Source organism: Macrobrachium rosenbergii, chromosome 14 (genome assembly GCF_040412425.1).
Source record: "Macrobrachium rosenbergii isolate ZJJX-2024 chromosome 14, ASM4041242v1, whole genome shotgun sequence".
In the NCBI taxonomy this organism is placed as follows: Eukaryota; Metazoa; Arthropoda; class Malacostraca; order Decapoda; family Palaemonidae; genus Macrobrachium; species Macrobrachium rosenbergii.
Genome location: NC_089754.1, coordinates 26732080 through 26746574, shown reverse-complemented (window position 1 = coordinate 26746574; position 14495 = coordinate 26732080). Strand labels below are relative to the sequence as shown.

Sequence of the window (14495 nt, the reverse complement as noted above, 5' to 3'; positions counted from 1 at the left end):
CGGTAACTCGGCCGAACATCTCAGAAATTCTTTCGTCTCGTTGTCGTAATATTTGCACTATTTTATATTAGTCGATACATAAAGTTTTATATATGAAAATGTGTGCAATTCCATGTAGAATACAACAGAAAATAACTCATGGTTGTAGCTTTTATCAGTTTTGAAATATTTTCATATAAATCACAATAAATAGAAAAAATTCGACTTTCGGTCGACTTTAACTCAACCGAAATGGTCGAAAACTGCAATTGTAAGCTAAAACACTTACAGTCTAGTAATATTCAATCAATTAGCTTCATTTTTCAACAAACAGGAAGTCTCTAGCACAATATTTCGATTTATGGTGAATTTTTGAAAAAAAAAATTTTTACGTCCGCGCGTTACGAATTCATGCATCATTTTGTGATAATATTTTCTCTGTGTTGCTTTGATCGTTTTAAAATTTGTTATATACCAAAATCATCGCAATTTAGTGTACAATACAACTAAAAAAAATTAAGTCATTAGCTTTAACCGTTTTGCTTACAGCGCGATTTGTATACAATTATATACAAGTTTTTTTTTTTTCGCTGTCATATATTCCAATATTTATATATGATAATGATATTTTTTCATTTCTGATGGTTGCATACTAAACATCAGGCAATGACAAAAAAAGAGCCAAAAATGAACTCTTAATCTTAAAAACTAAGCGTGCTGTGATTTTTTGAAAAAAAAACTTTTTTCCGCTTCGGCGCTAACTCACCGAATGCCGCCGGCATACAGGAGACGTTTTTGTAAATAGGGCTTCGGCGTTAAAGGGTTAATTATTATAAATTGCCCCACTCAACACAAAAATAACAGTGGGTAATAAAAGCTAGAAGGCTGAGAACACTTCACTTGGAAATGACATTCAAATTAACAAAACAATAACACTCAGTTACAACTTTACCTAGTAGTGTTTCACAAAAAATATGAAGAGGATGAGCATACTGTTACAACATCATAGAAAAGAATGTCTGTCCTACGGATCTTGAGAAAAAGATCAGATTGGTAATATTCTATAATAGCAAGAAAATCAGTTGCCTGATTATGGAAAACAACCCAGCCTCTTCAGTGGAGGACCCTCTGAAAAGAACCAACATGGTCTGCCAGTACAGGTGCCCAGTCTGAGAATGCCTTGGCGCTTACATCAGTATGACCACGAAAAAGATTTTCCAAGAGCATCTCTTGCAAAGTTCAGGAAGCCACCATACATAATTATACAAAGAATGATCATAATATTAAAATGATGATTTTCAATAGTGCGACAGATCATTGCTACCTTCGCCTCTTGGAGGCTCTACACATTGAAAAGGAAAGGATCAGGAAACTTTCCTCCTCCTGACGGAATGCCACAAGTTGGCACCAGTGAGACGAGCAAGTGGACCAATCACGATCCTCCATTACAACCACCCTCCCTGTCTCCAATGTCCATGCCTGGAGACAGGTGAAACCCACAACACCTGGAAGAAGGCTTTGCACTAGGGTACTAATCCCATAACAGTCAATCAAAATTCAGTTCTTTTCCCACTAGTGACCTGGGACCTTGTATATACTAACTGATGCACCCTCTTTATAAAAAAATAAATAAAAATAATTAACTATGCTACTTCCAGTTTTCAATTAAAAATATTATAAGCACTGGTTAATTGATTTTGCAGATGGTATCAGTAGCTGAGGCAGTAGTACAGCATATAATGCGAGTATTGTGTGTATATACTCATGTCCTTGAAGAAATAGTACCAGGTTCGCGGCCGACACTTGCTCCCTTGGCACCACCTGCAGCTATATCTCCCATTAAGGTTAGATAGTTCAAGAATTTTTATTCATTTTTTCATTTTGAAGTATGTACTCTTTATCTTTATATAGTAGTTTGTCTGCTCCAAAATTTTTCTGATGTGTTTTAAATTAAGCAAGTGTATGTAAGCTAACTCATTACATGATGCAAATTATTGAATACGTTGTGGCTTTATGTGCACATGTATTATACAAATAAAGATTATGCAAATGAGTGGGTCATCTCATAACACAACCAGTACTCATGACTTGGGGTTGCCAAGTATCAACCTTATCTTTGGAACTTGAAATTTGGGCTTCGTCCTGAAAACTGTCCACAGAAGTACCACACCTGTGTTCCAGGAACTGTCTGTTCTTTAATAGATATGTGTGGAGGACTGTTTGACATGACACCAAGAGTTATCTACATCTATCTCCTCTTCATCTACACTAGATTCTTGTACAGTTATTGGGGAACAACTTGTGTAGAAAATAACTTGCTTGTTGGAACAAAATCCTTGGCTTAAAATAATATAATTTGTTATATCCTCATATCTTTTATTAGGGCTATTTTTCCATCATGTGAAGCTTGCTTCTTGGTAGGAGCATTTTGTTTTGGCAACTAAAGCTTTTCTCTCTGTTGTAATGGACAACTATAGTCTTTCTCCCACGTAATTTTTGTACTTGAAAGTTTTTAATTGACTTCGTTTGATTTTGTTCATGGTTCAGTCCCGGTATTTGTTTACTCTTATGTGATAATGCTGTTTCTGTCTGTCAACTATGATGAGCAGATTTCATTGGGAATCTGTAAATTCATTATCTTCAAGATAGGTTTTATCCGTTTTTATTTGTCCTCTGATATGATGGGTGTTTAGGTTAATTCGGGCTTCTTTTTTGGAGTTATTGTATTGTTCATACAGGTGAATCTATTGAAATATAATGTTTTGTTTAGATGCTCTTCATCTTAATTCTCAAAGCTCTATGTTGTTGTAACTGGTGACCCCACCAGTACCTGCTCTCTAGTTAGTTTTTATTCTTTATTTCTCATCCTTTCTCTGTTAACCAGTTTTGAAATTCTCATCATAATTTCCCATACTTGTACTGTTTTCATTATTCAAGAGGTGGATCTGTGACTATTTTGAGATCATTATTCAAGAGATGGGTCTATGGCTTTATTGTGAGTGTTATGTTGCCTGTTTCATTGATCTTTGCATTTAGGAAATCACTGGTTGTCAACAGGTGAGTAAAGTAGCGCCTCAACTTAATTGACTTTAACTTCCTGGATTTTGTTGGCTATGTCCAAGTCCAGAAAAAAAAATTACATTCACATGAAAGCAAGCTGGATATAGCATGTGCTGAAAAACAAAGGCAGCTGATACTTGCCTGTCAAACCTCGTAAGGGTAATGTGGCTCATTTGTTTCCAGGGTAGCTGACCTGTCATACCCCGCTCTGTCTTTCTTTCACTCACAGACAGACAGACAGAGATTCATACGATTGCTTATGGAGTTGCAATTACATTTAATCAGTAAATGAAGTGAGAACATTTACGCGTAAATTTAATGATTGTCACCATTAACTCGGTTCATCTGTCAATTATGTGTCAATTGTAGACTGTGCAATACAATTATATAATTTTCTTTGTTGCTTTAATATGTTTTTATTAAGCCTTGAACACGGACATGAAGCATTAAGAAATATTTATTAGATTTTTAATGTGGCTATAACAAAATATAGTACAAAATGGTAGTGACTTGTTCAGTATAAAATCAACAGACAGATACATACAGTCAGTGCAAGAGGTACTTTTATATATATCTTATTATTCATACTTGTAGTTTTGCTTTCATTACTGAATTAACAGCTTACGAGACCCTCTTCAAATCTTACAGTGAAATCATGCTACATGACAAGAGAGGGAAGACAGTATGAGACAAATTTTCACACGATTATTGTACTGGTTCTTGGGTATCATATAGCCCCTACTACTAGGTCTTATGTCTTCTCCACTAAACAGATTTTGTTAGCAGTCAGAAGGATCAGACCCCCAACTCTTCATTAAGTGGAGGTGCCAGAGTAGAGAGAACCAAGAAATCTGTGCCATTCATGATTTAGGCTTAATTGTGATTGAGTCATTTGTGGTGTTACAGGCTCAGGCCACTGGCAGATGTATTGATTTATTGTTTGTAATTTTCCTCAAAATTCATCCAAATTTGTACATACCATTGGCTCTTTGTATATGTGCTTACATTCTGCAAGGTATCCTTGCCTTTCAACCTTCTAGGTTGGATTTCATCAGTGGCTGAATAACTCACTACTAGAATGTGAGCTGGAGTTCTTTCAGTGTTGCTTTTCACTTATGGTCCTTAAAACAGTCATGGTGGCTCTTATTTTGTATTTAATTCTGTTGGGGGATATTGACTACCCCTTAGACTACCAAGTAAAGGCACTTGTAAAATAGATTTTTCTTTAAGGGAGCACAATTGTTTGAAGGTAATTTTGTAAATAAAAGCTTTTGCAGTTGCAATAAGGAGAAAATATTGTGCACATTAAATTTTAACGATTAGTGTTGATCATGGTTTTCATTTTTATGATATTTTTTTCATATTTTACAGAGAAGAACTAGAGCAGAAAGCACTGGAGACAAAAATCGTACTCACTCCCCAAGTAAAGGAGAGAAAGGTTAGTGTATTTTTTATGTTTTTTTTCAGTAGTTTTAGTGCTAAGTGGAATTAAGGTATTCACTGCACTAGAATACAGTGAAAAATTCAACCTGTAACCAGTCTTCACAAAAAAACAACAAAATCAAAAGGGTTTATAACCAGTTTTGTGCCTACAATACACTCCAGTATTGTGCCTGAGATTAGGCATCAGGTGGGGAATTGCTGTCCAGGATTAGCCCATGTACTAGATAAGGAATAAAAAAGGCAAAAGACATTGACAGGCATTTTATTTTTTAAATTCTTTAGTTTTGCTTTTAAATCTTTTAAACATCATGCAGAAGTGGATCAAAGGCATATAGACTTGGAGTTAGATTAATATTACTTTCATTTGTTAACTATTAATGCAGATTCTAAACAGCTTGTTTAGCCCCACTGCCTAGCCTATGATCCTAAATGCCATAGTTAGCTATACTTCCTTGGACACAAAGGTTGAAGAAAAAGTGGCAAGTTGTATCTTTTCATATGTCTGTTGTCAGGGCCTACTTTAACCCCTTGAGACACTTCTCTCATCAGTTACAGACTCTCTACCTAACATATCTCATCCTCCTGTAACCCCTTTTTTTTTTTTTTTCTTACACCCTGTTGGATCACTAGCATCATACATTTTGTTCCTTCAAATCAGACATCTGAATATCAGCTTCAGCAGTTAGCTGTTGTTGTAAGAACATCAGCTAGCCCTTGTCAGATTGCAGAGTAGACGCAACAAAACTTAACAGTCCAACTGTGACCTGGACTTAGAACAATCTAAGATCCTTGAGTCAGTTGTTAGCCTGACTGATATAGATACAATGATTTCTTACCTGGTCACACTATTCAAGTCAGAAAGCTTATTTATTGTTATATAAGGTAATGATTTTAATGCCATGTAAAAGTATGTTATAGTATTTTTTTTGACACAAACTGTTGTATTGTACTTAGTTCTCCCCCCCCCTTTTTTCAACCTCGGAGTGGATGTAGATGTCTTCATCCTCACATGGAACTTTATACTAATGGAAGCTGCTGAGAGGTGTAATGGTATTGTATACTGTTTGGGATGGGTGTCTCCTGTCAAATGGCAGCTTAGAATTTCCCTTCTTCAATTAATGTGGTATACTGTCAGCACACTTTGCACTGAAAGATAAAACTGTGTAGACAGTGGTGTAAATGTACAAAACTAAATTGTATGTATATATGTATATATGAAACTGACTGCTTAGTGATGTGGTTGTTGCATTTTCCATCAGGTATAGATGAAATGCAGTTGATATCTGGTGATTGCCATTGGTTTTACATAAAGAAATCTTCCTCATAAAGACCTTAACTAATTGTTGGAGTTTTTCATCAGGAATGCATTTTTGTTTGTAAAGTCACTTGTGTATCCTCTTACAGGGTGCAGATAAAAGATTGTATTTGAAACCAGGTCATAGAACAGGACATGGAATATGTATGACTTTAGTCTGTACAGTATACCTTTACAGTTTGTAGAAGGGTGCAATTGTATATTGCTATTCATCCTTTCTTACATTAGCAAGTAATCTGTTCAGGTGCTTTTGCCATTACTTTCTCAAAGTTCTGTTGAAGCTTAAACTAGCAAAAGTTTTCCTGTGGAGCACTCCAGATTTTAACGTTTTTCTGTTTAAATTGATCTGATACCTGTAACGTCATGCATTTCATTGCCGAGCTTTCTCTGACTTAGTGCTGTGAAATAAACTTTATCAAACATTTTATATTAAGTACAGTATAGGAAAATACATTTTTTAGTAATCAGTTCATAAGATTATCTTGACCTATCAGTAGTATTTGCAATTTTATGATAAGTTATTTTATTATTTAGATAGTTATTAAGCTTGTATTTCTTTAATAAAACCTGAGATTTATAGTTAATTAATTAATCAATTTATATTTCAGCAGACGGTGAAGAAAAAGAACGGAAATCATCCAAGCCAGGAGCAGTTGGAACCTTTGCACACTTGCCTGAATATATAAAAATGTATGATGTTTTAAAAAATGCTTATACCAATTATAAGGTCAGTATTGGTTTAAATCTTTTACTTTTAGTAAATTTTTCTTTTGTTTCAATGATTGCTCACAAGTTTTATAACTTGTTACCATTTCCTTCGTTTCAAAGATTGCTCACAGGTTTTATAACTTGTTACCATTTGGTAAATATTCTTCATTTTCATTAATCTTGCTCTTTTTGTACACAAGCTTTACTGGCATTTTGATTTTGCTGTGTTAATTTGCAAATAAAATCTACGGCATGTGTTACATGACACTGTCTGGGAGAAGTAGGCAGTGTATCATGAGAGACTGACAATGGAGTAAGTATGAATTATCTCAGACAACTGTTTTTCCCTAACCAAATCTACTTGTTATTTCTTCTATTTCAGGGCTTCTCTTCTTGATTTTGATTATCTTTATACTGTACAGTATATATTAATTATGCAATTGTTGGTTATATTCTAGATGTCTCTTGAGGATAGTACAACAGAGAAATTATGTGGACTCTTACGAGTAGCTCTGACTTGTCTTGGAAGACTATTAGAAGTGTCATCTATGTTGGAATTTGGAAGGCTTGCAGATGAATTGCTACAGTACCTGAAAGTTGTCACCTCTTTGCTTCCTACATTAACAGTTCAGTGTGGACAGCAGGTTAGCATTTGTCTTTTTTTGTATAGTGTTCTGCAAAGGTTAAACGACTCTGGTTTAGTTCTTTTTGGCATATTGTACAGATAGTTGAAGAATCCAGTCAGTCTGATATATGTTTATGGCTAGATAAAATTGTGAATTTTTTTTTCACCCGTTATTAAACTTTGCTAAAATTTAAGTATTTAAAGAATGCAGTAAGCATAGTACTGTAGATGGTGATTAGTATGAACATAATTGTAATCTTGAATGTGTATACTGTAGATGTATTCATTTTCTTTCATCAATATGTGTGGGACTTAAGCTCTGTCTAAGGCTCCTCTTGCAGTGGATTCATATATCAGCATATTTCAATAAGTCAGTTGAAATGGATAAAGAGAAAAATTGTGAATCATAAACCTTTATTTACAAAAGCTATGTCACAGAAACATAAGCAGTTCTGTAAGGCATGTCACAGACACAAATAAGATCAATCACATAAGGCATATAAAAGTACAGTACTTTTGACCAGTTGCATTAGGCTTATAAAAATAATTTATTCTAATTGAAAAAGGAAGTCATAAAGTCAAGATTATTAGAATTACTCTGCAGAGTTGTTGATTATGGGCACACTAAATGAAAAATTGCATTATTGGACCCTTTTTTAGATTTTTTAGTGACTTACATCTAGTATTTTATGAGATCCCCCATTGTCTGTTACTTTATTCATTCTTTGACATCAATTGGATTAGTTATCATAGTATTTATATCCATCTCTTCAGGTCTTAAGAACACCCAGACTGGCATGAAGTGGTTTTTAATGTTGCTTAGTTTTAAATGCACTTGCATCCTATGTATGTGTCATGGTTGCCCATAGATTTTTTGTGGGATTTAGTTGAAGTGATTTGACTGGCCAGTGTTGATTGGACCATTCATGGATTACTTGAATGCTCTGAACAGAGGTTTGTCCATATCACTGGGCACAGGATCAGGGATAAGAAGCTTCCAAACAGAAGGAATCATAACCTCTTCTGAAATACTTCTGTTCAAATACCTCATGTACTTATCTGTTCAAATACCTCACGTACTTCATCTACCCAGCCCTCAGTAGGTCTTCCTGTCCCATTTCCTCCTTAATTACATCCTTCTAAATTGCATGCTCCTTTTGTGACCCTATTGTCATCATTCTTTCCACATGGCTGTATCATCCAAGAACACTCTGATCTATCCTTTCAAACGCTGTAACCTTTTTACCACCTGTATGATGTCTGAGTAGTTCTCAGTTCCTATCACAGAGGTTATGCAGGTTCTTCCTGGGTGGCAGCAGAAGAAGAATGATCAGTGCTCACTTTCTTGGCCTTTGGTGAAGGTTTCTTGGTCAACAAAAGGGCAGTGCCAGTATATCAAGTAATAGGACTTGAAGGCTGTCTTCCTTGGCCTCCAAGCACTTACGACATCCTTGGAAGGGCAGTGTATGGGTATTCTCCAACAACACAACAACTGTTATGTATCTCAGGAACCAGGGGACACCTGCCTGGAGTTGCTGTGTCATCTGGATTCATTTGGGCCGAGGGGCGAAGCATTATGAGTATGCACAGCTTTATTCTGGGAGTTTGAAATGTGATTACTGATACCCTCATGCAAAGTAGGAACCACAGTGCTGTTAGGCCGTTTGTGACTAAGGGTTATTAAAAATGTTTTATGTTGAAAAACATATTTTCTTTAAATTTGGTCTCATATACATTTTCTTTGTTCACAGCTCCTGAAATGTTTGTTTGGATCAAATGTGAAAGCACTTTTTGATCAGATTTATAGAAAATCATCAGAATCCAATAGCCGAGGGTCTTCTGATTGTGGAGGTTCTAATGGAAAGCAAATACCAGAGGGCTTAGAAGTATGTAGCTTGCATTACCGTTGCTTCACACAACCTCTAACACAATTAGAAAATGATCTCACTGCTATATCAGAATCTCGACAAGATGGTGATCCTATAAGGTTTGTCATACTCTTTTAATTTTTGTAGTTACTTGAATGTTGTCATTGTGAAAAAGATTAAAACTGTCATTCTGATAATTATATTATTATTAATCATGAATCTCATTTTATGCCAAGACTGAGGATGTTTGGGTTAGTGTTTGTATTTCGAAATTCTTTTCTTATCCTCATGATTGTAATTGCTTTTCAAAACCAGTGCACATGATCTTGCTATGACTAGTTTTCTGTTGAAAGATAGTGGCACAGATTTATAGCTTATATAGCTTGGGAGTTTATCAGATACAACTGCTTATCAATAGTTTGCTAATACCTGTCTGTAAGTCAGCATCCTGGAGTCTTGTCTTTGTTGCATCTTTTAGATTTTACCTTATTTTTATCATGATAGGTATGCCTGTTATTAATATAGAATGTCATAATTCTAAACTTCTGAAATACTGTATTTGATAAGTTATACTATAGGCAGGATGTGTGTGGAGACAAGAGAACAAGAATTGAGGGAGATTTTATTTGTTTATAGTAAACCCATCTATCATGTTGAGCCCAAAACGTCTTCATGATGGCCCCCTACATGCAAATTCTAAAGTCTTGACAACAGAAGAAATAGTAGAGTAACAAGTATGTGCATATACACCTGTGGACCATCTTTTGGAGGTAACCACCCAGCCCAGCTGATTCTATTGTGTGTCTTTCTGCTGTTTGCTTAAGCAAGTGAGCATTCCTAGCTTGCTTCAGCTCTTTGGAATCTATGAATTTCATAGTCATTTTCATTCCATTTTCTTTTCTGTTTCATCTTTTTGTTATTCATGCCTAATTTAATCCCCTTTCTTCTCGTAAAGCTATTGGTAAGCATTTATTGCTGGCACTTGTCTTACTGACTCGCTGTAGGTATTCTGGTTTTGTTGCTTGACTAGTGAATTCTATTAAATTAACCTGATTCTGTACATTGTCAGTTGGAATTTTGAATAATTTGGTGTTTTGCTTAGTTTCTTATGTTTTTTACCTATCAGTCAAGTTTGTTGGTAGTTACTGACGTAGGTAAATTTTTCCATAACCTCTAGTTTGTTGTGTCTGCAGTACCAGTAATGAGTTTTTGTTGGTGCCATGTCAGGTTGCATATTAACATAACGTATTTGCTGGCGTATTGATGACTTTTATTTTTAAATGTATCAGAAAACTGCTGTGCATCCAATGTGGCCGTATTATGGATGGGAGACTGAGGGCCGTAGGGTAGGCTAGGCCTAGCCTACGGCAAGCATACTGGGTAGGCACAAAAGTTGCTGCTAATAATAAAACATTAAAAATCAAGCCTAATTATTACAGCAAATTATGTTACTAATAGTAAAATATTGAAAACAAGCCAAATTATCAGTCTGTTACCACAAACTTATGAAAAATTGCTTACGATACATCAGCAGTTAGCCTATAAGGGAAGCTCACATCATCTCACTGTACCCTCCTCCCAAGCATACCTAACCCAAACCTGATATGTCTTACAGTATATAAGGATTTTTTTACCTTTAGGAAACATTTATTTATTCTCTAAATAAAAAAACACATTCATCTACCTGTCAGCCATTTGCAATGAGTGGATGTAAACAAAATCATAGCGCTGCCCTGGTGGCCTGTTGCAGTAACATATATAAATAACTATACAGCTGACCTGAGAGGAGGTAAGAGTTTGGGTACGGTTTTCCATAATGTTGTTTATGGTAAATTTCATACAGAGTCCAAACCCATGGCTGAAAAACAAAAAAGGCACTATTATAACATCAGATTTAAGCTAGAATTATATATTTTTCCCTACAAAATCACTTTAGAATATCTTTCAATATATGTATGATGAAACATACTAAAATTTTTTTCCAGAAAATATCCTTGTAAAATAGGCGTGCGTCTTATGTGAGGGTGCATCTTATACGCCAGCAAATACGGTAATTCGTTTTTGCTAGATATCCATAACATCTCTTAGTTGCCTGTAATTGGTATCTTCATTAATGAATTGACTTTCCTTTCATCAGTAAGCTTTTAAGTACTGTTTCACTTATGCTTTTTTCTGTATTTGTATGTTGCTGCTTGTGTACTGTTTTGTGCAGCTAGTAGTTTTTGAAGTGTGGTATTCTTTGTATCTCAGTGTTTCCATTTCCCATCAATCTTGCGTCAGTTAATTTCACAAGTTTTACCAGCAGGGTGTGTTGGGTGTTCATATCTGCACAGGAGACTGACCCCCACCTGCTTTGTGTCATGTTAGGACTATCAGTCCTCTCATGAACGTACCTGTGATAGTTTGTTGAGACTGGTTTGCTGATCAACAGCAATGCTGTGATCAAAGGAAGATGTAGCGACAAGCATTTGCAACCTGAAGATGTTCTGCCCAACTTGTATGTTCACTGGTCTCCTCCCTTGCATATCTGTTACTGGCCCAGCCCATTGCTGCTCTGCTGCTGCCTTTGTTCAACAACTCAGCTGCTTCAGCCATTATTGCCACTTTAGTAACTCATTGCTTGTCTCCTGTTGCTAGTGGTTAGATTCAACTACCTGTTATACCAGTACTGCTGTCAGTCTATCAACCTGTTTCTGCTTCAGTTACACAATCTCTGATATTGGATCTAAAATTTTCTTAATATTGAGAAGATATTTTTGTTTTGATGTTGGCATCCCTCTGTCAGTTTGTTGCATTATCTCTGCATGATGACTAGTAGTATTTCTGACTGCCCCTACTGCTGGCATGCCAGCTCTCTCTGCTGCTTGTATGGTCCCTGCTGTGCTTACTATGGTTGCCTTCCTTTCTTCATTAATGATTCCTCTGCTGATTCCTGCTATGTCAGCTGTACTTACCATTTCACTGCCATTCCTTTTTGCTGCAGATATCACTACTGTTATTGGTGGTGCTCCTGTCCTTATGTTGTTGACCATTTTAAACACATTGACTTCCTTTGTGTCAGTTCTGGTGTATGTGCTGTTTTTGGTCCTACCTGCTTCATTTGTGCTTGTAGTGCCACATGCACTAGTGGTAATACTACCATTTTTACATGTTGCAGCAGTCTCTGCTCTTTCAGATGCCCAGTCAAAAGCTGCTGCTCCTGTCTCCACTACTTAGTCAGCAACAATTCCTATTGCTACCTTGCTTGTCTTTTTAGCATTCCAGTGTCTCCTGCTCTAACTCCTGCGTATGGTTTTGACATTGCTCCTGCTGAATCACCAGTACCTGCTTCCCCAGTTATATTGTCCTCAGTGGACTCTGACTCTTTGGACTCTTTAATGCACATGCCTAGGTTAGAGGAAATTCGTCATCTCTTTATATGGTTTTTATTTGGGTATGGCAATGCATTTGTGTCTGAAATTTCAGAATAGTCTTTGTTACTCTGTTGTTCTTGTCCTGGTCTCTTGGGCATCTGCTTCATGCACCTCTATAGACTCTCTCTGTGGATTTCTGGGTGTTAATTAATATAATTTTCCTGTCAGTCTGTCTCTTTAAGGGGTGGGTTTGTAATCAATGGGACCATAAGCAACGATGGGTCAAGTTTTACCAACATTAGAAGATGCACATTTATCTTCCTTGTTCTCCTCTCCACCATCTCCCACTATCATTCATATTCATTTGCAAGAGATATAGATATCCAGGGTTATGAGCTCCTACTACCCAACTGAATTGTTAGTAATTTTTCTACCAGTGATACATACCATCAGCTTTACTCTGTGATTGTTTTTGACTACAGGCAGTCCTCAGTTATTGGGGGGGCTTCTGTTCTGGGGGTGTGATGTTAACCAAAAATCACCACTAACTGAAAATCGGCGATTTCTGGCACTTTTTCGGCGATTTTCGGGCTTATTGGCACCGAAAAGTGCTGATTTTCGGCTATTGGCGCCTCTGTTAGGTATGTATTGGTGCCAATACCCATTATCGGCTCCTATAATTGGAAATCGATGATTTTCGGCGCCGAAAATTGCTGATTTTCGTCACTAGACAAGCCCCATAAAAACGGTGGAAATTGGTGATTTTCGACGCTGAAAACTGCCGATTTTCGTCACTAGACAAGCCCCATAAAACCGGATCGCCATTAACCGAGTCCGCCGTTAACCAGGGACTGCCTGTACTTGAAATGCTTTTTCAGAATACTTTGTTTTGTTTCTGATCCACCTTGTCCTCAAGTTGTCTGTTATGGTCATTAGTTCATTGCAAAGAGTCATCCTCCCATCTAAATGGTGATTCAAGCCCAGTGTGATTGATTGGTATGCCATGAACAGATTTAAGTTTTAATAAACATTTTCATACAAATACATCAGTTATATCCTAGAATTGTGCACCCTCCCATCCCTCAGTATTAGTGTAAAATAGACACTATATATGAACGAATGAGCTGGGTAGCCACTCCAGCTAATATTATACTGGAGCGTGTGCATACAGTCAAATGTTACTCTGTTATATCTTCTGTTATTATGACTTCAGAAGTTTGGTTTGTGTATGAACCGTACTCTAGGGATTCAGGGGAATCCTGGTCTTTTTGTCTATATGCCTAGGAAGATCATTGTGGTAGGCAGGAAAATAATGACAAATCAGAAAATAATACTGCAAAATAGCATGTCTGGGGCCTTGATTTGGGTTCTGTATGATATATTGGTTTATGTGAAAAATGGATTTTATGTCAGTGAAACTTAATTTTAATTACAATTTTATTCATATGGTTACAGCATTTGTATAGTATATTTATTGTCAATAAGTTCTCATAGAAAGAGTATGACCTATGGTTACATGCTCGAGTTTTCTGTCTCTGTGCATGGTATATGATGGCATTTATCATGAAACTAATTACCTTGTCCATTTCTGATTTTTGGCTTAGTGATTCAATTTATTCTTCATTCTCCTTCATCTGCATCATTTGATATGCTTTTCTTCAATTTTTCAAGTTCTGTATAATTTTGTTTTCGCTATTTCTTCATCTGCTGCTTTTAATGAATTTGCTTTTTACTTGACACTCTATTTTGATTTTTTATTTTGATTTATCTATCATTTACTAGACATTTATGGTTGAAATTTACAAGGGGTTTCCTTTGAACTGAAGAAATATTGAAGTAAACATTTGGAAAAAAGTGACAGCTCCTTTTGAGGGATTTATGTGCATATTCTTAACAATCTTAGATGAAGGCATAAACATTTTCAAACAGTTTAATCACATATATGTCAAAATAGATTGGTTGGAACTTTGTTCATTTTTCTTTTATTTTGGCAGCCTCTCGGGAAATGAACGCAAGGGCAGCTCTAGTCTCTTCAAGACGTTAGGGCGTGGTAATGACAAATCATCCCTTAGTTCTTACATCAGGCTGTTTGAACCTCTAGTCATCAAAGCTCTTAAGGTATTTATGAGTTGTTTAATAAATGG

General features: G+C 36.1%; 1 protein-coding gene across 1 annotated transcript in view; it reads left to right on the top strand.

Annotated features, from left to right (window-relative positions):
• LOC136845828 (huntingtin-like) overlaps positions 1 to 14495 on the top strand; it is a 121008-nt gene that overhangs the window by 49816 nt on the left and 56697 nt on the right. The window contains 6 exon segments of the mRNA XM_067116210.1: positions 1683 to 1823; positions 4411 to 4477; positions 6406 to 6524; positions 6964 to 7149; positions 8882 to 9117; positions 14346 to 14469. Coding sequence (XP_066972311.1) covers positions 1683 to 1823; positions 4411 to 4477; positions 6406 to 6524; positions 6964 to 7149; positions 8882 to 9117; positions 14346 to 14469 — 873 coding nt within the window.